Source organism: Mastomys coucha, unplaced genomic scaffold (genome assembly GCF_008632895.1).
Source record: "Mastomys coucha isolate ucsf_1 unplaced genomic scaffold, UCSF_Mcou_1 pScaffold18, whole genome shotgun sequence".
Taxonomy (NCBI): domain Eukaryota; kingdom Metazoa; phylum Chordata; class Mammalia; order Rodentia; family Muridae; genus Mastomys; species Mastomys coucha.
The window spans coordinates 77,068,776-77,095,684 of NW_022196900.1; the positions used below are offsets into that span (position 1 = coordinate 77,068,776).

At 38.4% G+C, this 26,909-nt stretch overlaps 1 protein-coding gene across 5 annotated transcripts in view; it reads left to right on the top strand.

Moving 5' to 3' along the window:
- Positions 1–26,909, top strand: part of Foxj3 (forkhead box J3) — a 91,049-nt gene that overhangs the window by 37,201 nt on the left and 26,939 nt on the right. For all 5 annotated transcript variants that reach the window (XM_031378475.1, XM_031378476.1, XM_031378479.1 and 2 more), the window contains exons 4-5: positions 11,124–11,198; positions 24,443–24,526. In XM_031378475.1, coding sequence (XP_031234335.1) covers positions 11,124–11,198; positions 24,443–24,526 — 159 coding nt within the window. The remainder of the gene's footprint in view (positions 1–11,123; positions 11,199–24,442; positions 24,527–26,909) is intronic.

The window sequence follows — 26,909 nt, forward strand, 5'->3', positions numbered from 1 at the left end:
TTCTCTGTATAGTCCTGGCTGTCCTGGAACTCACTCTGTAGACCAGGCTGGCCTCAAACTCAGAAATCAATCCGCCTGCCTCTGCATCCCAAGTGCTGGGATTAAAGGAGTGCGCCACCACTGCCCAGCATGCGGAACTATTTTTAAGACATGGTCTCACTATGTAGTATGGGTGGCTTTGGATTTGAGATTATCTGTCTCTGCCTCCACATGCTGTGATTATAGGTGTGTGTTATTATGTTCAGCCCTCCTCCTCCCGCAAAAAAAAAAAAAATAAATAAAAAAACAAAACCTTAATGAATTTTCACTTGTTTGTTACTGGTGATTGAGCCTAAGGTCTCAAAACCTTCTAAGTTAGAATGATCTACATCCTCAACCATCATTGTCCCCCAGACCACCGCAGCTTTGACCATTGGGAATATTTATAGGATGATCTCATTCTTTTGTTTCCAGAGGCATCTGTACCCTCCTTGCCAGCTCTGGAATCAACCACATATTTAAAAAGCCTTTTGATATACCATCACATAAGTGGCATAGTAACTATATGTTTTATAACAAGTAATCCAGTTTTTGCTTTCTTTACTTCTGCACATGCTTATTATTATTTTTTTTTTATGTTTTACATAGGAATTACCCAGTTGTGTGCTACATGACATGGCATGCTTGCATGTGTTTGTGTGTATAGAATTTTAGATTTATATGAGATGGCAGTTACTTCAGTTTCTGCAAACACTCTGCTTTACTGCCTTTACTACCTAAAGAGTGCCGTGTGGTTTCAGACTTCTTTGCACCTTCGATGTGCCACGTGCTGTGGATGTCTTAGGGGAAAGATTGTGTCACACTGCAGCTCTCCTGTCTTTTTCATTCACAGCACTGTGCCTTTCTATTTCAGAGCTTCAGTTAGTACATTTGAATTAAAGTGCAGTTCTCGCTCTCAGCTTCCTCTGTACCTTCCCTTCCCACTCCTTTTTGTCTTGCTGTTGTAAACATGATTTCTTGCTTTGGTTTTTTTCTTTTTTATCCAGTTGGTGTTACTTTATTACTTCAGCTCATGTCACCATTTCCCTAAAAAGTGAATCTTTTTTGTTTCTTCATGCTTTATTGATAACAATATTACAGAACTTATTTTTGTTTTATTATTAAAAGTGAGTACACTGTAGCTGTCTTCAGACCACCAGAAGAGGGCATCAGATTTCATTATGGGTAGTTGTGAGCCACCATGTGGTTGCTGGGATTTGAACTTATGACCGTCAGAAGAGTAGTCGGTGCTCTTACCGGCTGAGCCATCTCACTAGCCCTATTTTTGTTTTAATAGTCTGTGTCTTATTCCTTTTTTCTGTACATAAACACTCAAATAATAGCTATATTTTCAATTTTCTATGTGCCAGAATTATTCTAAATGCTTTTATACCATTGTCTTTCTAAATCACTCAGTAGCCTGTTAAGTAGATATTCTTGCCTAGTTGTAAAGATAAAAAAAATAGGCTTAGAGAAATTAAGTGATTTTTTTTTTCCCCAGAATTTTTGAGGTAGAAAATGGTAGAATGAAGACTCAGTAAGTACACTTGGTAGTTTGAGAATATCAGCACTTGTTCTTAACCAGTAGGAGTATATAGCCCATAATTTTGTGAAGACTACATGGATAGTTGAATTTTTGTAACTGGCTTACTAGTTTGAAAAATGATTTTTAACAGCATGCTTTAAATCTATTTTAGCAGTATTTCAGTGGGAGAAGTATATTTTTAAAGATTTTTAAAAACTGTTTATTTCACATGTATTAGTGTTTTGCCTGCATGTATGTCTATATGCCTTCCTGTTGCTCATGGAGACCAGATGAGGGGATCAGATCCCCTGGAACTAGAGCTACAAATTGTTATGGGCCACTGTATGGGTGTTGGAAACTGAAGCTGGGTTTACTGGAGAATCAGCCAATGTTCTTAACTTCTGAGCCATCTCTTCAGCATAGGAGTATATCTTAAAATTGGACTGATAAAATCTGGAGATGTAGCTCAGTGGTAGGTGATTACCTAGGAACCACAAAGCCCCGGGTGTGATCTCTATCCCCTCACTCCCCAAATCCCTAAAACTTTTGTGTTGTTTTATTTTTCTATTTGTTTGTTTCATTCATTATTGAGACAAGGTTTCTCTGTATAGCCCTGGCTGTCCTGGAACTCGTTCTGTGGACCAGGCTGGCCTAGAACTCAGAGATCTGCCTGCCTCTGCCTCCTTCGTGCTAGGATTAAAGGCGTGTGAGACTATTGCTCAGCCAAACTTTTTTTTAACTTGAGAATCAAAACCTTTTAAAAAAGTGGTAGTATTTTATTTTTGTTTTTTACTGAGAGGCACTCTAGGTGCTCTTTATCAAGGTTTGGATTAGGGAGATATAAGTCTGTTTGGCAGCAAAAGCTTGATGTCTGTAGAAGAAAAAAATAGCCAAGAGGAAGAAAGCCTATCAGAGACTTGTGGACAAGCCAGTGGCTGTATCTTTAATGTGTTCTGGTTATGTTTTTCCTATTGGGCCACAGAGTGGACATTTCGGTTTCTCCTCCCTAAGAGAAGTGGGAGAGGGGATTTTTGTGTAGAATTTCCTAATTTCCAGTTGTCCTAAGTCCAGGGTTCTTAATCTGCAGTATAGTAAATGTATCTGTTTTGATTTTGTTTGGCCTATGGGCTACTAATCCTTTCAGTTTAATTTCATGGTCCTTTCATTAATTTGAAAAGGGCTTACTTTCTCTTGTTCACTGAACTTGAGCTTAGAAACACTAAGAAATTTAGTACAGGATACCTTAGAGAGTTCATCCTCTATTAGATAAAGATACATAGAACAAGCAGCTATGAAGCTGTATAAAAAGTTCTTCAGAGGATTGTGGAATACTGTGTTATTCTTGACCCAGTTGATCACAGCTACTGTGTATAAGTCATAATCATATCCATTTTGTCTGTGGCCTAGTAAAAAGTGTTAAAGTGTTACCTGAGTAAAAGGAAGGGGTCTTATTAGAAAGCTATTAAGGAAGTGAAATAGCAATTTGTTTTGAGGATTTAGAGGGATATTTTAATTGTATTTTTAAACACTTGGTTATAGGGGTTCCTGGTAGAAAATTGGGATGAATTAGATTATAATGATCTTAAAATATATGAAAACCCAACTAAAGAACTTGCTTCAGTTTCTAGGAACAGTATATAAATTTTGATTATGTTCCTCATCAACCTGCTAGTCCTCAGTGTCATATATTATAAATCTGTTTTTATGTCTTAGTGATTATTATCTCAAACCATGGCTTGGAATTCCTTTAGAAGTAGTGATTAAATACTCACCTGAAAGGTACATGGCTTATATATTAAGAAATAGTGGGTAGATTGGGAGTGGAAGTGAGCAGGAAAGTATTTTGTCCCTAAAACTAAAGATTCTCAGAAAGATTATCTGATACCATTTGCCTCCAGCAGGCCTTCAGTATATCTTAGGATTATAAATAGTAATCATTAAAAGTTTTCTTTTTACTGAGTTTTAAAACACTGGGTACCTAGGATTTAAAACTTCTCACTTTAATTTTCTTTATTTTTTTAGACCTAGATACATTTATACCCGAACATTTATACAGGAACCAAAGCCAGGTGTGGTAGAATATGCCTTTGGTCCTAGCACTGGGAAGGTTGGAGGCAGGAAAATTTCTGTGACTTTTAAGGTCAGTGTGATCTTGGTCTATGTAGTGAATTCCAGGACAGCTAGAGCTGTGCAGTAAGGCTGTTTGAAACAAAACAACAACAAGAAGCGGGGGTTAGACACAGAGAAAGAGAGAGAGACAGACAGACAGACAGACAGACACACACACACACACACACACACACACACACACACCCCCACACTGACTGACCAGGGGCTGGAAAGGTGGCTCAATGGATAAGAGCACTGGCTACTCTTCCAGAGGTCCTAAGTTCAGTTCCTAGCAACCATATGGTCACTACCATCTATAATGGGGTCTGATTCCCTCTTCTGGTGTGTCTGAAGACAGCCACAGTGTACTCATATACATAAATAAATAAACAAATTTTTTTAAAAAAAGAGAGAGACCAAAGAAAACTGGTCTTTTCCTCTGTAGAGGTCTTTGTTTTTCTAAATTCCACTAAAGCTCTTAGATTTGTTAATCAGGTCTGTGTCCTGCTGTTTCCTTTCTTTAGGTATGGATAGATTGGGGCATTTGGATTGGTATTTATAGCTTGTGAAGTCTGCATTGATTGAATAGATGGTGAATAGATTTGAAAAGATTTTAAAACAACCACAAAGTATTTCAGAAATGTAGTAGTCACCCAAAGTAGGAAACCGTGCCACATTCACTATTAAAGGATCAGATGAAACCTTAACATTTGAACTCTCTTCAGGTAAGGCCATTGAAGGAGATTGCATTATTAAAGATAAATGACTATTCCATAATTGACTTATCTTATAATCTGAAATAGAGGAAAAGAAATTAAAAATCTTATGTGAATAACTTTGCTGAGGAAGATTAACTATGTAAATTAATAGGAATTTGGTTAACAGAAAGATTTGGTGAAAAAGGAACCTTTGAAACTAAGTAAAGTAATTATGCCTAATCACATTGAAGAAACTGATATGTGCATGGATATACAAATATGCTTGATTGGATTGGTACAAGTGGAGGCTAGGTGTCTTCCACAGTCATTTCTCCAGGATTTTTTTTTATTGATACAAGAGCTTGCTATTTGGCTAGGTTGGTTGGCACAAAAGGCCCCAGGAATCTTCTGGTCTCTGGCCTCCAGTGCTGGGATTGCAAGTGTGTACTGCTGCACCTGGGTATTTTATTTTCATGCTGGGGATCTAAACTCAGGTCCTCATGCTTGTACAGCAGACACTATGCAGTGAACATCCTCCCCAGCCTGAGCTTTTGACTAGAGCAGTCTGACAATAGCATATTTTCTTGGGATACACAGAGGAATCATAATGTTTACTCAGGAGATTTGTTTGATAGTATTACTTGAATAGAGGCATTTTGTACTTCTTGGAATTGAACTTGGGTTCTCTGTTAAAACAGACAGTGCTCTTGACCACCGAGCCATCTCTCCAGCCCCATATCTTGAGTTTTTGGATAAACTGTTTTGGGAGTGGGCTTTTCAAAGCCAAGCAGTATGTCTTTAATACTTATTTGCCTTAAGTCAGTTTTCTCCGGGCCAGCTTAGATCATTCGAATCACTATAACTTTTCTCATTACTGGAGATAAAACGCCACCCAGATCGGGAAACCTGAATTGGCAGAGATGAAGCAGTGATACATGTGCGTGCGTGCGTGCGTGCGTGCGTGCGTGTGCGTGTGCGTGTGTGTGTGTGTGTGTGTGTGTGTGTGGCCGGCCTATCTATATTTTGTTTAAGAATACAATGTGGCTGGGCAGTGGTGGCGCACGCCTTTAATCCCAGCACTTGGGAGGCAGAGGCAGGTGGATTTCTGTGTTCAAGGCCAGCCTGGTCTACAGAGTGAGATCCAGGACAGCTAGGGCCACACAGAGAAACCCTGTCTTGAAAAATAAAAACAAACAAACAAAATAATACAATGTGGAATAGGAAACTTATTAAACATATATGCAATTATGATGAGAAATTGATAAAGAAGTTAGGGAAAGTCAGCCAGAGCTTCTAGGAAAAGCTGATTCTGGAGGAGGGGAAAGGCTCAGTGGTGAAGAACATGTAATTTTCTAGAGGGCATTGAGTTCAGATCCCAGTAACCGTGTTGGACAACTCCCAACCTCCTGTAACCCCAATTGACAATTTGAAATAAGTTAGGCACTTGAGAAAGGTCTGTAGGGAGATCTAGATAGAGTATCACGGATAGTCACTGAAGCTGTAGCGGTAGGTAAGATTGACTGAGTAACAGGTACAGAAATGAAGAAAGAATGGAGCAGAAACGTGAGAATGCTTTCTGAATGGGAGGAAGATCAGATAGAAGCTCATTTTTTTTCTAGAGGTGTTGAGTCTCTTCTGGACCATTCTTTCTTCCTCCTCTTCTCTTCTTCCTACTCTTCTTCCCCCTCTTCCTTTTTTCCTTTAACCTTATTTATTTGTAGCCAAGGCTGCCTTCAAAATCATGTTTTTCCTGCCTCTTTTGGGACAGCAGGCCTATGCCCTTATGCCTGAGCTTGACCATCTTGGTTGGAGGTTTTATGTTTCAATATTAAGATAGGTGGGTGAAAACTGGTTTGTCTGATAGGTCTTTGGTCCTGGACTTCCCACCTTCAAGACTTTTGAGAAATAAATGTTTGTTATGTGTAAACCACCTTGTCTACTGTGGGTTTTGTTCATTGTTTTAAAGATTTATTTTTTATTATTATATGTAAGTATGTATAAGTAGCTGTCTTCAGACATACCAGAAGAGGGCATCAGATCTCTTTACGAGTGGTTGCTGGGATTTGAACTCAGGACCTTCAGAAGAGTAGTCAGTGGTTTTAACAGCTGAGCCATCTCTCCAGCCCTGTTTGTTGTTTTTACAAAAGCAGCTTGAATGAATTCTAACGGCTGGATATAGTAAAATCTTACGATAATTTCCAAAGAGAGACAAAAGAAGTGCAATTTTGAAATGCAGGTGATATGAAATCAAATGTTGAATCTAAAGCTTAGGACACAGGTAAAACCTAAGTCCTTTTCTTGAGTTCCCTTCATGACCTTATCTTTCAGTAGCCTTATCTCCAAATAGTACCACATTAAAATTAGATTTCAACACAGGAATTTTAAGAGGACACAAATATGGATTGTCTTTAATTACAACCTACCACCATACAGTATTAAGCTATGCTGTGTATCATGTAAGAACTTCAGAAACTGAATTCTTCTAGTTCCTTTATACGTTTTACTTAAACTTACAAAATTTTATGTACTGTGTTTGTGTGCACAATGGTCAGAACATAACTTTGTGAGTTGCTTCTCTTTCTACTCTATGGGCTCCAGTGCTCAGATGTTAGGCTTGGTGCTGAGCTGTCTTACTTGGCCTTTTTTTGGTTTGTTTGTTTGTTTGTTGTTTTCGAGACAGGGTTTCTCCGTGTAGCCCAGGCTGTCCTGGAACTCACTCTGCAGACCAGGCTGGTCCCGAACTCAGAAATCCGCCTGCCTCTGCCTCCCAAGTGCTGGGATAAAAGGCGTGCACCACCACCGCCCGGCGGCCTTTTTTTTTTTTTTAATTAAAAATATTAAATTTATTATTTGTAAGAAAAGGACTAGAAGATAGTTTCAGGAGTCGGCACCCTGTGTTTTGGGGGTGAACTCAAGCCATCTGTCCTGTACTGTACAGTACAGTACAGTATTCCATCACACACTGCAGGTGCCTCTTCCTGCCGAGCCATCTTGCTCCTCTATATTACTTTTGCCTGTATATTCAGATTTAAAATCAACTACTATGTTTTCTTTAGACACAAGAACTTTAAAAATCTTTTAAAATGTACTTTCACTTTTTAAAACCATTTCTGGTACATTTTATTTTGTAGATCTCTTTTTCTCTCAAAAGTTGCCTTTAGGATGTCTTTCCTTTGGCTTTTTAGCTTTTTAACTATAATAGTAGTACATTTTAACATAGTACTACACCTCACCCCCTTATTTTTTGAGATAGCCTATAGCCTGGATGGGCATTGTATTCCTGATCCTTCTGTCTAAATGCTGAGATTATAAGACTATTTCATGGGCCCAGTTGGGGGTCATGTTCTTGCACATACTCATGCTGAGAGCTATCCGAGGGTCATCACATTTATGGCACAAAAGCACTCTTACCACAGAGCTGTAGCCCTTGAATATGGTTTTTGTTGTTGTTGCTTGTCTATTTTTAATTTTTTTGATGTTCTTTAAAATTTTTGTGTTGTGCAAGTTGATGCTTTGTGTAGTTTTATAACATTTTCTATTTATTTAAATTTTCGTTCTGCCTTTTTTTTCTCTGTCCAGGAATCTTGTAAGAATTTGTTTCTGTTTGTCTCAAGTCTATAGGTACATGCTGGTTCTGTGTGGAGAACAGTTGCTGTTCTGCCCTCAAGTTTCTCAAGCTTTTTTTCTAGTGTTTTATTTATAAGCTCATCTGAGGGATTCTTTTTATCTTCTGGGGGAGGGGACATTGTTAGGGTTAACACAGTCATGCCTGTGTGTTCTGCTAGTTCAAGCCAGAGTTGCGTTGTAACTGTGGTTGTTTTTGGATGGGAGGGGAGTCTCAGGTCCTTTCTGTGATGTAGTAGACTCATCTATATGGTATCAGTGTCATTTCTTAGGGTTCAGGGCAGCAGCTTATACCTCTCCCAGAGGAAAAGGATTCTGCATCTCCTTTTTCCTATAGGAGTAGTAGATTGTTGTCTTTGTCCTGGCAAGGGTTTTCTATTGCTCTGTGGAAGTGTTTATTTCCGTTCTTCCTCCAGAAGTAATGAAGCTTTGCCAGAGTGCTCTGGGAGAGATATTTTGCTGCCATCACCTGAGACTTAAATTTTTGTGCTTTTTAAAAATCTATGGGAAGTTAGTAGGTGGTCTACTCCTTACTCTACCCCTTCTTGCTGGGCTGTTCTCTAGTTTGGGCTTATATAGTTCTTATACATGCTTTTATAATCTCTGTGAGTTCATGTATGACACATGCATCTACTTGTCTCTAGAAAACATTTCCTTAAGTTATTTACTGCCTCTCTGATTCTTAGAATCTTTTTGCCCCTCTTCTGTATAGATCCCTGAGTCTTAGGAATGGAATGATATTGATATCCCCTTTAGGGCTGAGAACTCTGAATAGACATTAAAATAAAGTAGATATGATGCCAAAAAGTATTCCCAAAGATACCATTTAAGTAGTGGCTAAGTGCAGTTGGAGCCTCTTCTTTGTACATGGCCACTTGAGGTAAACAGATAGATTACTTATGAGTAAATTTTGGAGTCTTTAATTGGGAAACAGGTTTTTGGGGTATTTTCTTCTGTTAACAGTTGTTGTCCAGTCCTATTTATTCATGAACACTTCAGGTCCCAAAGGCATTTTTCTGTCACCTAAGTTAGTTTAGTGGTTCTTTTCTGCTGTGTTGAGGAATTAAGATCTTCTCCTAGACTTCTATACTTAGCAGTTTTATCTTACTACTCTTTAGTCTTTGACAATTTAATATATTCTAATGTTGTCCATCCCAGACTCCTCCCCCTGCCAGACCTCCTTCCACCTTGGTGTCTTCATCCTCTTGTTTTAATAACCCAGTATCTTTTTATGTAGTTTTTTTGTTGTTGTTAAAAATAGAACCTTGTTTCTATATGCCTTTGTAAAAGAGTACTGGAATTTCTTTTCGTTTCAAAAAACATCTTCATTTTTATCAGTGTGTATTACAGGATTTTATTATGACACTTCTATCATGAATATATTGTACTTTAATCTGTTACTCTTTCTCTTTCTTATCATCTTTTCAAAAATGACTGTGAAGGGCTTTGTGGGTCTGTGAGATGATGGCTCAGTGGGTAAAGACACTTAATCTACCGAACTTATTGACCTGACTTCCATCTCTGGGACCTGTATGACAGCAAGAGAGAGCTGACTACCACAAGTTATCCTCTGACTTCTGCACATGCACAGTCATTCATAAATAAATAAAAGATGGGATTTACACAGGAATGTTCTGTGTACCTTTCCCAATAAGAAAGGAACAGTAAGTCAGCAAATATATTCTTTTACCTATATTTAAATTGTTCTCTTCTATACATCTCTTTTAAAAATTACTTTTAAAGGTGAAAGGGCCTCTGTTCATAGGGATATAGGTAAACTGGTGTGTGTATATCTTTTTCAGAAAACATTATTCCAAGATGGCTATAGCTGCTTGTGAATGCCCCAGTATTATTTAAATATCTGTATTTGTCTAATTCATTTGAAGTTCTGAAACATGTATCTACCACAGGATAGTTTTTCTCCTACAACCTTCTGATTTCGAGTTTACCTATAGTGCAGTGGCATTTTTAAACTTTGTTTTGTTTCAGTGCTGGGGAGTAAATCGGACTTGTGCATGCAAAGCAAATGTTCTCCCTCATGTTGTGCTGTATATTCCTGGCATTTAACACTTTAAGAAACTCAGTTAAAAGTGGTAACACTTGCTGGGCGGTGGTGGCGCACATCTTTAATCCCAGCACTTGGGAGGCAGAGGCAGGTGGATTTCGGAGTTCGAGGCCAGCCTGGTCTACGAGTGAGTTCCAGGACAGCCAGGGCTACACAGAAAAACCCTGTCTCGAAAAAACAAACAACAAAAACAACCAAATAAACAAAAAAAAAGGGGTAACACTTGTACCTTAAACCATTTGGACTGTGCAGGAAAGTAAAAAGAAGAGCATAGTTATCACCTAAAGCCTATGTAGGGTGACTCTGACACTTGGCATTCATGTAGATAACCACAGCTAAGGGGTTGGAATTATGACCCAGAGGTTAAGAACATTTAGTATTCTTCAAGAGGACCTGGGTTCAGTTCCTAGTACCTACATGATGGCTCCAAACTGTCTATAACTCCAGTTTCAGGATACCCTCTTCTGGCTTCTGTATGCACCTGGTATGCATGCATGTGGTGCAGGTAAAACACTCACTCATATAAAATAAATCTTACACACAACAATTTTGTGTTTGATTCTTACTGTTTAGCATTGCATTGTAGGCATCTTTTTGCATAATTAAAGTTCTTAAGAGCAATTAAATGCCATATATATATATATATATATATATATATATCATTATTGAATCTGCTGGGAATTGAGTATTCCAATAACTTGTTTTCGTTTACTATATGCTATGCCTAATTTGAAAACCAGAAAGATTAACCTTGAAGTTCATTTATATATTTATTTTAAATATATGTGTATGTATGTGAATCTGTATAGGTATGTGTATGTAGGAGTAGGTTCTCTTAGAGACCAGAACAGGGTGTAGGATCCCCTGAAGGTGGAAGTACAGTTGGTTGTGAGCTGCCTGATGTTGGTGCTGAGATAGAAACTCTGGTCTTCTGCAGGTGCAGCAAGCACTCTTACCTGCTACCTCTATTTGTAATTATATTCCAGTTGATAGAAATATGTTGGTTTCTTGTTTTGTTTTTAAAGATGGTGTAGGTTTTTTCATAGTCCACTGACTCAATAATGTTTTTCTCCTTTAATTTCAGAATTCTATACGACATAATCTGTCACTGAACAAATGTTTCCTTAAAGTGCCTCGGTCCAAGGATGATCCCGGAAAGGTAGGACATTTTCTTAAATTGTAGTGATCTGTCTGTTGGCACATATGAGTCAAGACCATACCTAGTTCATTGGTAAGGAGTTAATGTGAAGCAGCAAGTACTCTTTCCTACACTGGCTTAGGTAATATATGGTAAGTAAGGACCAGCTGTTTTAAAATTTTTATTTATTGATTGATTGGTTGGTTGATTGGTTGATTTGTTTGTTTGTTTGTTTGTTTGTTTGTTTTGAGACAGGGCTTCACTGTATCCCTGGTTGTCCTGGAATTCACAGAGACCTACCTGCCTCTATCTCCTGACTGCTACAATTAAAAGCTTTGCCATCACCCCCAGCTTGAGAGCTCCTTTAAAGTGATAAAGAAGCCAGCTAGAGTTTGTCATTGATAGCTTACCTTGTTTTACCTAGTTTTTGCTTGGTTTTCTTCGTATTGTGTATGGAATCTAATCAGAAAATATAGTGGGCTGTTACTATCTAGGGTGGAATCATGTACTTGACAAGGAGCAAAGTGCTCTAATGAAGTAAACACTCATTTGTACTCCATCCTCAGAGTTGTTTATTATCTCCTGAAAGGTTACAGTTTCAGTGCTGTATCCAGAGAATCTCTTCATGTTTTGTTTAGATAGCTCTGCAACAATGTAGCTACAGCTTGAACATATAGTCAGTTCTTTTCTAAAGCTTAGATTGCCAGATTGGATCATATAGATGGTTGTCAACTTCAGTTAGTAGATTTGGACTGAGACACTTGTGCCTGTTGGTAAGATCCCATTCTTATTGAGTGATTAGGTGTCTATTGTTTGTTAGGAAATATCCTTTTCAGTTTTACTTTTGTCATTTCAGTTGTTGTTTAGCTCATTCATAGCTTACTGTGAAGATAACACCTTTTTTATTTGTAGAAACAATCTCTTTTTTAAAAAAATTATTTATTTTATATTTATAAGTACACTGTAGCTGTCTTCAGACACACCAGAAGAGGGCATCAGATTTCATTACAGATGGTTGTGAGCCACCATGTGGTGGCTGGGGATTGAATTCAGGGCCTCTGGAAGAGTAGTCAGTGCTCTTAACCGCTGAGCCATCTCTCCACCTGAAGATACCATCTTTAGGTTTCATAAGCATGTCTTTCACACTGTCCCTTTCTTTCCCTCTCCTCTGGTTGGTGTGTTAATGCTTATCCCTGGAGATTGAGCTTTGGTGCTCCATTGAAGCTTGTTTTCTCTCACTGTAGTCAAGTTATGCTATAGCAACTCTTGCTTGGTCTCTGCTTTAAGGGTTTGCTGCTTCTGTTTACACGATCTTTCACGAAGCAGTCAGCAGTCTTTCAGAAATGCTGACTCATCATCCCAGTCATCCCTCTTGTAGTTAACTACAGAATCTAAACTTTTGAGGGTGAGGATCATGTGTATCACTGAACCCCAGTTACTTGCACAGAGGTCAGTGGCAGTGAAGAGGCACCCTTGTTGATGAGCATACTATATTTTCTTCAAGACTTCTAAGGCTGTGCATTTCTTCTTCTAGAAGTGGTGGTGTTCCATGGCACTTTGGAGGATTTCATTAAGATTGAACGTCTTAATCTAAGTCTGTTTAGTGTAAACTCATGCTCTTAACTCTAACACTGTGAATAGGAATTGATAAAGAAATTCTTTTCCTTTGAAGTAGGCTTGTCTTAAAAAGAACTAGTTATTTTTTTAATGTCCTTCACAATTTTTTTTTTTTTTAAGACAGGTTTTTACCTTTAGCCCTGGCTAGCCTAGAACCTGCTATGTGGATCAGTTTAATCTCAAATTTACACAGATCTGCCTAGATATGCCTCCCTTCCCCAGTGCTGGGGTTTAAAATCATATATGACCACGCCCAGCAATTTCTGTAGTATGATTCAGGTTGAAAACTAATTTTTTAAAATGTATTTTTTATTATATAATAGACACGCCAGAAGAGGGAGTCACATCTCATTACGGATAGTTGTGAGCCACCATGTGGTTGCTGGGATTTAAACTCAGGACCTTTGGGAGAGCAGTCAGTGCTCTTACCCACTGAGCCATCTCACCAGTCCTGAAAACTATTTTTTTAAAAGATTTATTTCTTTATTTAATGTATATGAGCACTGTCGCCTGTCTTCAGACACACCAGAAGAAGGCATCAGATCTCGTTGTGAACCATCATGTGCTTTCTGGGAATTGAACTCAGGACCTCTGGAAGAACAGTCAGTTCTCTTAACAGCTGAGCCATCTTTCTAGCCCTGAAAACTATTTTTTAAAAGGCGAGAACTAATTTAAAATCTTTGAAGGCACTAGTTTGATTTTATAAACATTTGACTCTGATTTGACTTAAGAATTTGCTTGTTTTTTGTGTTTTGATACAGGTATATGTAACTCTGTTGGCCTGGTCTTAGCTATGGAGACCAGGAGAGTCTTGAACTTACAGCAGACCTCTTTCTCCCTAGTGCTGGAATTGCAAGCATGTACTCACTAAGATTAGTACCTTGTTTCTGACTATTTAACTGAATAGTAACCAGTTCAAAGGCCATTAAACACTGGACTGCCAGTTTTGTACAAAAGATAAAACACTTTCCTTCTTTAAGTGGTGTCCTGGAGTAAGGTGGATGTTGAAAAGATAAAGTTAATTTTGAAATTATCCTTTGGACCTAAATTTATCTCAATATGTAGTTAAAGTACCGAGGGACTGGAAAAAATGGATCTCTTGTTAAGTACATGTAGTAGTCTTGGAGGGGACCTGAGTTTGGTTAGTTGCACCTGCATTAGACAGCTCACACTCACCCATAGAAGGAGATCCAGTGCCCTCTTCTGGCCTCCATGAGCACCTACACTCATGTGCTCAAACCTATATACATGCTCACATGTGCACACCACACACACACACACACACACACACACACTTAAAAAGAATCTGTTTAAAAGTGAATACTGAGAAGTATGAGCTTTCAACTTTTACCATTTATCTCTAGTTTTAATGTTTTGTATTCAACAAACCTAGTCATTCTCACTAATTTATTTAATTTTACAAACTAGGTTTATAATAGAATTACTTTCAATTGGGATCTCAAAGCTAGGGTTGAGTAGTAGCCATTGTTCTTATTGATTATGGTTAGAAGTTGATACTGTAAACTTGATCTTATAAGTAATATATTATGTGAATAAAGTTACTTTTATTTGCTATATAAAGTTTATTTTTGTGTGTACGTGTTTTATCTGCATATAAATCTGTTTATCATGTGTGTGCCTGCTCCAGAGAGCAGAAGAGGTTTGTTGGATCCCATGGGATATAGATGGTTGTGAGCCTCCCTCCATGTTGGTGTGGGAATTGAATCTGGGTCCTCTTTAAGAGCAACCAGTGCTCTTAACCTTTGAAACCATCTTTTCCATCTCTTTATGATATTCAAATGAAAATTTGGTTGGAAGGGGGAAAAAAACCCCACCATTTTGTTTTGGAAATCTTGGTGTCACCCCACTTTATACAAGAGATAATTAGGACTGAGATACTCTTGTTGATGATGATGAGTTAGAGACAGCTGTTCTGGTCATGTTTTTGTTACAGTTGCAGAAGATTAGAATAAACTAAAGATGAATACTTAATGAAAAGCTGCAACCAGCTCTTCAGTTTATCATTAAGAATGTTTCTTTCCAGCCCCCAGTTCCACCCATTTCTTTTTTAAGAAAATTTATTTATTTATTTTATGCATATGAGTACACACTGTGGCTGTACAGATAGTTGTGAGCCTTCATCTGGTTGTTGGGAATTGACTTATAGGACCTCTGCTGGCTCCGGTCAACCCTGCTTGCTCTGGTAGGCCCACTCTCACAGTCCTTACTCGCTCTGGCCCAAAGATTTTTATTTATTACTATAAATAAGTACACTGTAGCTGTCTTCAGACACACCAGAAGAGGGCGTCAGATCTCATTATAGATGGTTGTGAACCACCATGTGGTTGCTGGGATTTGAACTCAGGACCTTTGGAAGAGCAGTCGATGCTCTTATCCACTGATCCATCTCACCAGCCCCCACCGTTTCTTTGACTTGAATTTTTTAAATCAAATGGCAGAGGCTGTGCTATTTTAGTGGCATCAGAACTTTCCATCTATCTTGTTCCCCTTTCTTCCAAGTAATTTATAACCAGCCCAGAGCCTTAGTCAGTGCTGGACATGTGAGGTTCACTTGGTTTCCTGGTTTGTAGTTGAGTGCTTTTTCTATTATACCTGTCTTCTTTGAGAGGAGGCCAACATGTTAGTTAAGCTTGGGTATTTATTATTTGGTTTTGTTTTATATTACAGTATTTAATGTGTAATTAATAGAATTATAAAAATAACACTATTTAATAATGGCACTTAAGAAGCCTCCCCAAACCACCGTTAACACAGTGGGAGAAAACCATCGAGTCAGGGTGGGGTGGGAGTAGACTTAGTGGGCTTTAAATCATTATAGTTAAGAGCTCTGATTGCCACCTGGGCATAGGACATAATTAAGTTTAGTTGAATAAGCAGCCTGAAAGACAAAGTTCAGGTGAATCGATGATTAAAGGAATTAATCACAAGGTCCAAAAGTAAAGAAATGGATTGGCGCCAGTGAGTAAGAGCAAATGTCAAGGCACAGGTCAGCTATGAATGTCACACCAGTAATTAGACACTGAGATGTGAAAGCCAAGGGTAGCTGGGCATGGTGGCTTGCGCACTTAAGCTCCAGCCTGGGCTTCAAAGTGAGATGCTTTGTTTAAACAACAGAAGGTTGTAGAGAGCACTTGGCCATGCTTCTTGTTTTTTGCAGGAGACCTGAGTTCAGATTCTAGCACTCATGGCTGGTGGCTCACAGCTGTCTATTAAATAATTCCAACTCTCTTCTTGCCTCCATGGTCAACCTCTGGCATGTATGCACACATATACAAAAATAAAATAAACTCTTTGAAGGTCAAAAGCCAGCATTGATAATAGGTGTTTGAGTGACTGTGTCCCAGCATTATGGCCTGCTGTGAACTGTTGGCTCTCAGCTGCCTTTTCCTTACATCTGCAGTGTAACACTTTGTTGTTGTGTTCCCTTTGTAGATCTACCCATTTTATACAATATTTAACCTGAAAGTTAATTTTTATACCTGTAAATGGTATCACTGGGAATGAGAAAGAAAAGATTAACATACATGCGATATAGAACTGGGAGTCAGGGATGGAAAGGATCTGGTATCATCTTGAAATAGGAGTGCATTGAGAGCAACAGTGAGCATATGCTTAGCAGTGGGTTATTTAAAAGATAGGATTTATAGATTTAGCCATTTAGATTTGCTAGTTTCTTAGGATCAAAATTGTTCTTCCTGGAATAAAAGTTATTACTATTTCTACCTCATCAAATAATAAACATGTTTATTAATAGCATTTTCAACCTGAAGCTTATTAAAGGTCACATTACTTTGTGATAAAGCTGGGTACTTTAAATTGCTATTCAAAGATGCACTTTATATAGAATAATACATATTTTTTTGATGAGAATAAAATCATTTAAATTACTTGTTGCTCATTGAGATATTTTTTGAGATAAACGCTAACTGTTGCTCAGGCTGACCCAAAACTCAAATCAGTTCTCCTGTCTCAAATTCTCCCAGGTGCTAGAATTAATCTTACATTTATTTATTTATTTATTGGTTTTTCGAGACAGGGTTTTTTCTCTCTCTGTAGCCTTAGCTGTCTTGTAGACCAGGCTGGCCTTGAACTCAGAAATCTGCCTGCCTCTGCTTCCCAAGTGCTCAGATTAAAGGAGTGCGTCACCACTGCCCAGCTACAAATCTTTATTTATAAATCCTCATTTTCCTGGTGTTTATGGATTAACTATATGGTCTTTTCTGTTAAACACTGGAGCTTTTGTGTGTTATAGGTTTTTTTTTTTCCTCTTTGGAATTAACTTTCATTTTAGTATATCTTGAAGTTCGTAGTGGATTGCTTTTTGGAAAAATGTAGTAGGTGAAAACTGTTAAATTTCAGTTGCTATTTGGGACTATAGAGATTGAGCCATTGTGTTCCTTTCTGAGGTTAGGGGAGCTAACTACAGGATGTGCCTATATATTTACTGTATACATGTCATTGATATGACTTGATGCCTACTTAATAGAATCCCGAGCTGTTTTACATGTCTGGTCTTGATTCCAGATGAAATCTGGTTGAACCTGACTTTAATTGGTGATCTTTGAGCTCTTCATAGGTTTTTTTTCACATTAGGGAACATGTAGTAATGGAGTCACAAGGCATGAGTATGCATGCTTTCTCACTTCAGAGCTGGCTGCTCTTCACTATTAATTGTTTATTATTGAGCCATGTTCTAGTTTATGAATATAAAAATAGTTTACCCATTTATTAGTTGGTAAACAATTTGGAGGTCTTTTCAGTTTGGAACTGTCATTAGAAAACTAGCAGGAAATTCATCTACATGTTTTCTTTAGTCCTTGGGACTGCTGAGAGGAAGGCTTGCTCGGTCACAGGGGAAGCGGGAGATGATTCTCCATCCTTATTCCTATGGCTGTGCTCCTTTGCATTTCACAGCAATGCCAGAGAGTCCCACACTACTGATTCATTATTAGTGATGGTTTTAACTTTGACTAGGTGTGAAACAGTATCTTACCATAATTTTGATTTGCCCACAATTCTAATTCTAATCACCCCTGATTTTTAAAAAGCATCTTTTAGTGGCCATTTGCATTTCTTTTCTGAAGATCTTTTAAGATAAAAACATTGTCATTACTGAGACTGTGTGTATTCTGCATAGAAGTCTTTTAGTAGATTTATGTTGTGAAAATATTGTCTCAGACTGAGGTTTGCCTTTTTATTTTTATAATTATGCTGTAAAAAGAGTAGTCATGTTAAATGTTAATGAAATGGACTATCTAAAAAAGTTACTATCTAGTGATTTTTGTGTGCTGTCCAGGCAGTCAGCTAGTAAGTACATACAGATTTTTTTCTGTTTCTGTAAGTTTGATGGCTTACATTTATGTTCGTGATTCATTTCAAGTTAATATTTTATTTCATGTGTGGTCCTTTAAATTGTTCTTTTACCTTTATGAAATGTTCCTATTTTTTAAAATTGATATGTGTATGTGTGTGAAAGAGAGAGAACGAAGTAGGTAGGTAGGTAGGTAGGTAGGTAGGTAGGTAGGTAGGTAGGTAGATAGATAGATAGATAGATAGATAGATAGATAGATAGATAGATACTGGGTCAAGGCGTTGGGTGTGTGTGGCAGCAAACGCTACCATTGCATTGAATGTCTCAGCCCGCACATTAGAGAGCTCATTATCACTTGTAAATATAGTCCTAGGGTACCTGATCTCTTCTGGTCTCTGTGAGCCTGCGTACGTATGGTACACATAAACTATATACACATAAACTAAAATAAAACTCTTAGGAAGAACTCTAGTGGCTAGCATAGTCTAAATTTGGAAAGCTAGGACTCAACCAGAAATAAGGAGACAGGAATTCCTTCCAGGCAATACCACTAACTTTGTTTTCTGACAGTGAGTTGGCTATGTCATACATAATTAGTATTAGATTAGATGTCTCTGGTTCCTTTTTCCCTGTCTTGCGATATTCTTACAAAAGAAAGCATTTAATTGGGGGCTTGTATATAATCTTAGAGGGTGAGTTCATGATCATGATGTTGGGAAGCAGACAAGCATGGCAGTGCAGCAGTTGCTGAGAGTTTTACACACTGACCTTCTGGGAAACCTCCACGCCCGCATCCAGCAAGTCCACACCTCCACCAAGAAGGCCACTTCTCACTGAAACCAGCACACCCCTACCCCTTGCAAATATACATTTTTGTTTATATAAGACTTGCGTACCATTCCCTTTTGTTTTGGATCATATAACCTAGTGGTTTTTTGTAAAGCTGAACTCTACGACATTTCCATTTCCTCGCTTTGAAAAGGATAACAATTTCCATTAATTTTTTTTCTCCTTCCTGTTTCTCCCAATTTAAGCTCCTGGCAACCATTTATTTTCTGTACTTACGAACTTTCTTAATCTGAATAGGCCAACCACAAAATTTTAAGGTTTTCTACTGTGCTTTATTTGTAAAATTTTTATAAAATAACATTTAAAATTTTATAACTAAATAAAAATTAGTTTTCTGGATAAATTTGGAAGTAGAGTATTGGTGATTGATTCATGGTTTCACTATATTGGGGATTTAAATAAAGGTTATGGGCCAATACATGATCTTCTTATAACTTACAACTCTAAAAATATTAAAGTATGTTTGTTCAAAATCAGTATGGTATATTACTCAGAAAAATCTCCTGGTCAGATTGCTTAGAAAAATGAGAAGTATTTTTGGTATGACTAAAGTAAAATTTGAAATTATTTCAGTTACTACTAAATCAAGTAGAAGGAACAAATGAGCTAATTTAGGAGAGATAGATACATTTCAAAACAACTGTATGCATCCATATATATTTTCAGTATTGGTAGAAAATATATGAGGTCCTGGCTTCAGTCTCAGAAAAGCAGCCTTCCCATTGAGTAGTTAAGATAAAATCTATTTACATAATTATGAGCATATAGAAATTTTCAACAAATTGGAAAATAAGTGAAGAAAAAAAAGAAAGTGGAGAGTGGAGAGGTGGCTTAGCAGTTAAGAGCACTGACTGCTCTTCCAGTTCAGTTCCCAGTGACCACTTGGTGGCTCACAACCATCCATCTATAATGGGATCTGATGCCTAGTCAGCTCACTTTTGACAAAGGTATTAATGTATTCAATTGATATATGATAGCAGTTTTTATCATAGTGGAAAAAATGCTGATCCTTACTGGAAATCAAGTAAAACAGATGCCTAACTTAAGACTAGACAACTTTTAGAAGAAAATATTGCAGAAAATATTTCTTATATCTTAGAAAAGGCTACACTTTTCCTTTGAAAGAAATTTGATAAACTAGGCTTTATTGAAGTAAAACTTTTTTGATCTTAGAAAGTACCGTTATGCAAACAATGACTAGAAGATATTCACAGTACATAACACCTGACAAAGGATTCGTTATTTAGAATATATAAAAAATTATAACAAATCACTGAAAATCTGACAAAAGAGCTGTATTACCATTCATCAGAAGGTTATGCCTAGAACCCCAGAGACAAAACTACACACTGAAATAGCTTGAACAGAAAAGCACGTTACAAGGATGGAGCAGTTGGACCCTCCCACCTTACTCAGAGTGGAGCGTAGCCTACAGATTGAGTCATTTATACAAAATTCTAGAAAAGACAAAGCCTAGCGTATAACAATAGGCAGATAGGCAGCAGGCTTCTGGTGTGTGTGTGTGTGTGTGTGTGTGTGTGTGTGTGTGTGTGTGTGTGTGTGTGTGTGTGAGAGTGAGGGGGGGTAGGCGGTGGGCAAAAGGAAGATAACTTGCTGCGCTACATAGAAGCTTTTGAGGGCAGTGGAATGTTCTTTGTTTTTATTTTGACCTAAATTACAGGGTATGTATATTATAAAGACTTTTGAATTATTTGCTTATTATTGGTACATTCTGTTTTTGTTAAAACGTTTTGGGGAAATTGATTTTAAAAATGAAACCTGGGTTGGTGTCTCTAAAAGTAAAAGATACAACTTTTACTTATAACTGATTTCACCCCATTGTTGGTCTGTGTGTAGTATTTTGTGTAAAAAAAACTGTTAAAACATTAGGGTTTTGGTTTTTGGTTTTTTGTTCGTTTAGTATTTATTTTTGTATGTTGGGGCTAGAGGTTCTCCTTGTAGCCCTGGCTGTCCTGGAACTCACTTTTTAGACCAGACTGACTTCTATCGCCTCTGCCTCCTGGGAAGGAGTGTTTGTCACAGGTCCACTCCCCTGTGGTTTTTCCTTTTTCAATTTTGTCTGTATTGGTGGTGTTCTACCATGTATGTTTGTGCACTATGTGTGCGCAGTGCACGTTAAAGGTGTCAGAGCCTCTAGAACTGGAATGACAGATGATTATTAGCTACCATGTGGGTTCTCTGCAAACGCATGAATTCTCTTAAACCCCTGATCATTTCTTCATCCCCCATTTCTTTATTTTTATTCAATTGTTTATAACAGTATGGAAATCTACAGTTTGGACATTTTCCCTCGGTTAATACAATATTCCAGAAACAAACATGGGCATTTATCATTTCTACGAACACTTTTTGTTATTGTAAGTTTAAACAATTCTAATTTTTTTCTACTTCCATTTTGAAATACTAGCTGAACACTACTCATAAAATCATGTGAATTATTGTGCTTAATAGTTGTGAGATTGTAGGGTATAGAAACTACTATGTTAAATACATTACTGTATTTGGTCTTTGCTACTTTGTGGGTTCTTTTTTCCCCCCTACTTTTAATTTTCCATCCACAATCCCCACCCCTTTCACCCTCTATCACTAGATAGGAGAGAACGAATGATGGAGGGGGAGAGAGATCTCTGAATCTAGTTTCTTTGAGCATGGCTACTAATAAGCCACAAACAGTTCTCCTGAACTACCGACCATGCTTATTAGGGCTCTAGCATTTCTATACCTTCTGAAAAGTTCTCAGAATTCCAAAGGTCACACAATCTGAGAAACAATCTGCAGCTGGTAAAACCATACCTCAGGTAGAGCCTGAGGCAAATCATAGTTGGTTGCTTCAGACGGTGACGCAGCTCCGCATCTCCAGACCTGAAATTAGAATGAAAACATATTCTTAACAATATTTCTGTGCTTTTAAACAAAATTCCAAAAGTGTCACTATACATTCCTAATTTTTTTTTCTTAGACTTAAAATGTCATGCTTGTAAGCTTCTAGTTAGGTGACATGGTTCTTGTCACATTTAAATCAGGTCCAGTTGGCTCATTAAAAAGCAGTGACCACTTGAAAAAGTAGCAGAGGCAGTGGCTGGAAAATGAGACCAGTGCTAAGCTCAGGTGTCCACATATACTAGTATCTTGGCTTGCCATCATAACCCTCTACACTGATATTTTTGATCTAATTTTTGTTGAACATTGCTTTCTCTTTTCCATTTCAGTATAAGTTTACTTTGAGTACTTGCTTTGTACTCTTACGTTACATTGTGATTGTTACAGAAATGAGTAAAGAAACTTTTGCCATTAAGAAGGTCATAGCCTAGACAAAACTATAATAAGTATAATGGGAAGTCAGTGGTCTAAACAGGTAAAAAGCACAGAAGTGTTATAAAGAGAGGGGGGGGCTAGGGAGGGAGAATGGTAATAAAACCATGGGTTTGGCATGAAGAACAGAGGCTTTCCTTGGTTAATGTTCAGAGTAAGTTTGACTGTCAAATATGGGTTGATTAGTGGTAGGGTGGGTAATGTAGATTATGCAGTCACCGTTGAGATTAGGATGCAGACACATGAAACATACTGTATCCACAGAACTGATTTGTGCTGCAGATATAGTTCATTTGGTAGATTGCTTGCCTAATGTGCACAAAGTTTTAGCATTACCTTGTAAACTGGACGTGGCGGCACATGTCACCTTGTCTCAAAGCATATGCAGGGCGTGGGGAAAAAGGATGGCTCAGCAGGTAAGTTCTTAACTATTCAAACATGAGTTCCATACCTGGTAGCCATGTAAAGGTGGAAGGAGAGAACTACCTTTGTCGAGTTGTGCTCTGATCTCCATACATGCACCATGGTACACACATCATCATGCCGTATACATAGGAATCATGTAAGGCTGAAGTGTGAGCTTGAGAGGGGAGGTGTTTCTCCTTTATTGTTTGATGTTGCAGAACAAACAGCCTAGGAAGATAAATACAAAATGCAAGGCTGAGTTTGAGTAATAATGCTTCAGCTAATCATGTGTAAATCTGGTATATAAGTTAAAGTTTCTATTGTGTTGAAACACAATGACCAAAAGCAGCTTGTGGAGGGAAGGGTTTATTTTACTCCCTCTTCCATGTAGCAGTTAATCATTGAAAGATGATGTAGAAAGATTGGTAGGTCCCAGGCTAAAGAGATTAGAATATCTTTAATTGTAAAATACTGTTACAGTGCAAATCTCAGATAATTAACCATTACTGAGACTCAGTTACTGGGACAGGTGAGATAGCTAGGAGGTGGTAGTGCTTGATCTGCAGGCATGAGGCCCTGAGTTCAAATTCCAGCCATCATATAAAAAGCTGGGTATTGTTTTATGGTTGCATGTTCTTGTAACCCACTTTGGGGGATGGAGACAGGCAGATCTGGAGTGTTCCCAGCCACACAACCTCCTCCTGTGGAACAGTGAGTTTCGTCCTAATGAGAGGTCTGTCCCAAGGCAAGTAAGGTAGAGCATAAAGAGGAGATGTGCGCTCTGGCCACTGTGTGTGTGCTTTGGAATGCACACCCACACGCTCAACCCTCTCCCTTCAGTTTTTAAAATAAAAATAATTAATAAAGTAATAATGAATCACTTACTAAAAACATAGTTGGCTGTTGGTTTTCTCTTGATTCAGTAGTGATAAATGCCCTTGGACTGAGACCTGTGGGAGTGGTCTCTTTAATAATTTAGCTGTGGGCTTCCTTTTTCTGTTTAATTAGAGGTTGGTTTGTTTGTTTTGTTTTGGCACGGTTATGCATGCCTGTAATACTAGCTGTTCATGAGGCTGAAGCAGGAGGACCACAAGGATGAGGCCCATTTGGGTAACTTAATGAGATCCCGTTTCAAGGTAAAAACTTCCAAAATGGACTGGAGGTGTAACTGGCAGTGGGGTACCTTTCCTGTCAGGTGAGGCCTAGAGCTCAGTGGCCTGACCACCAATACAACTGAGCAGTTGTGTTTCTTTCGCTTCTTTTTGTTACATTTTCAAAATTCCTGGTTTTGGAGATTATTGTCTCTTAGGGTTTCATTGCTATGAGGAGACAACATGACCAAGGCAACTCTTAGATAAAGGAAAACATTTATTTGGTACTGGCATATAGTTTCAGAGATTCAGTCCATTATCATCGTGGTGAGAAGCATGGCAGACATGGTGCTGGAGGAGCCAAGAGTTCTACATCTTGATCTGAAGGCAGCCAGGAGGGGTTTCCTTCCATACTGGATGGGGGGCTGACCATAGGAGATCTTAAAATCCACCCCCACAGTGACACACTTCGTCCAACAAGGCTCCACCTCTAGTAGTGCCACTCCATGTAGGCCAAGCATTCAAACACATGAATCTGTGGGGCCCATACCTATTCAAGGCACAATTATAAATATTTCTTAAAATGTTTTAAGGTTTACTGTAATAAACAATTACTATAATTTGTTTTTTATCTTTAGGGTTCTTACTGGGCAATAGACACCAATCCGAAGGAAGACACGCTGCCTACTCGGCCAAAGAAGAGGGCAAGATCTGTAGAACGGGTAAAGCTCATTATCATGATTCATGAGTGTTGAGCATATCAGAAATGTAGACTCTTAAAATTCGTATCCAGTAGATGACGTATAATCACAAGAAAAGTAAGATTTTGTTTTATAGTTTTGTGTATTTTCAGAGAAATTTTCAGCCCATTTTGTTTGATCTTCACACTTTGAGCAAGGGAGGCAATTTAGGAATTGGTTGAAGGTTTTACTCTACTAGGGCATACCTGCTGTGTGAGTCTCACACTCACACAGTTTGTAAGGAATTGTTTGAAGGTTTTACCCTATTAGGACATACCTGCTGTGTGAGTCTCACATTCACACAGTTTGTAAGCTTCTGGGCTTTAATCTGGTAGCTTTGTTCTGTACCTCAAACACTGCGGATTGATTTTAAATGATAGCCATTTCACAGATGTTCTTCCTGGCTATATCAAATTTTCTGCCTTGTCTTCAAGGTACTTTCCTCTTCTTTCACCCATGTGGTAACTATTCTGTATACAGTCTGTGTGCTTGTGTTGGTATGAATCCATGGCTAAAGCTAATTTCCAAGAATGAAAGAGAAAAAGACCTTTGGTTGATATCTTAATATGTGTTATAATGCGTATAGTCAACTCAGCTGACATCATGTGTTTATTGCATGCCACTTCTCCTTTTTTTTACAGTTGTAGCATCACAACTAAACATCCATATTCTTCCTCTTGTGCTGCTGGAGTTGCTCTAGCTATTGACTACTTAGTAAAGCCTTTCCTTGTGTTTGCACTTGCGGTGCTGTAGAATTTTTATAAAGTTCTTTATAAAATAACACACATTTTGTAGTAATTTTTCTATATTTTCTCCTTCTCTAGACTAATGTCCCCTTAAAGATAGGGAAACAAAGTATTCTTATCTCTAGCATTAGTGTTAGATTAGCATATAGCATAGCCTATAATGGATATTAAATATTTGCAAAGTAAGTCAAAAGAAAAAGAATGTAATATGAAGAAAATGTAGTAAATGTGTGGTGAAATAAATTTGACATATGCCTGCCTGCTGCTGGTATAAAATACACGTGTGTGTGTGTGTGTGTGTGTGTGTGTGTGTGTGTGTGTATACACACACACATATATATTATTCTAAGATATATATGTGTATGTGTGTGTGTATGTGTATATATATATATATGTATCTTTTCTTCTAAGCCTTGAAGAAAAGGACCAAGCTGATGTAGGTATATAGATAGGCTGTCAACTGCAGTCCACTCTGCCACAGGGCACGGCCCCTTGGGGAGTTTGACTGCGCTTACCCCATCACCCTGCTTACCCACAGCAGATGCTGGGCTATAGAGAAGCACAGTCTGGGGGTGGAAAGTGCAGTCAGATGTGGGAAGATGGAGCTCTTGTTTGGAGATCCCCTGGCTGGGCTGTGGCGTTCTCAGACTCTGGGACATCCAGGTGTCCCTGAGAGTCATAAAACAGCATAGAACTGAGTTGGGGCCCTCAGGCTGGGTACAGCATCTAGCCTATAGGGATGATTGTCCTTGGCTGGCAGGATGCAGGCTTGGTGGTTGTTGTGGCTTGGAGCACTGAGAGATCTTCTGTGGGAGATTAAAATTGTGGCTCTGTGGACAAAGACATGCATTCTTGATAACTCCCATTGGTGGGTCATGATGAAAAGAGACAGTCCATGGTTCGTGGCGGGAAATGGATGTATAATGTACCGTACTCAACTTCTCAGGGTGGGCCTGAGATTAAATACCTTTTGCCGGGAGGGATGTCTGGGAAAGGAACCTATTGGCTAAGCCCTCTGGGGCCCCTAGATACCTCATTAGCATAGAGAACTCTGTTTTGGGCCTACTTGTGGTTACATCTCTTTTTTATGTGAGAAGCATGGAAGCATGGCACTTGTTCCAAGTCAGGAGTCTGGCAGAGAGCTGGGGTCACCTAAGCTTCAGGTGTGTGCCCACTGAGTCTCCCAGTCTCTACTTGCTCTACTTTGCCAAACTTCCTGGCACGGTTTTATGGCCCACAATTGGTTGACAGGGAGACAGAGACTTGTCTTTTAAAAAAAACTTACAGTTAGGACCACAGACTAAGTAGTTTGAATTAGGGCTGTGTGAGCATGGCCACAGAAGAGCTTATGTTGTAGGCAGCCTTGTTAGAGTCAAGCATCAATTCTATAAAATTAAATTCGAATTTAGGGGCTTTGATTGTTGGCTTTTTAAGTGAACCACTATTGTAATAAAAGCAGTTTATGCACCAGGTGGTAGTTGGTTCATGCCTTTAATCCCAGCAGTCGGGAGAAGTCTACAGAATAAGTTCCAGGACAGCTAGGGCTATGCAGAGAATCCCTGTCTCAAAAAACGTGCCTGGAGACACACACACACACACACACACACGGGGGGGGGGGG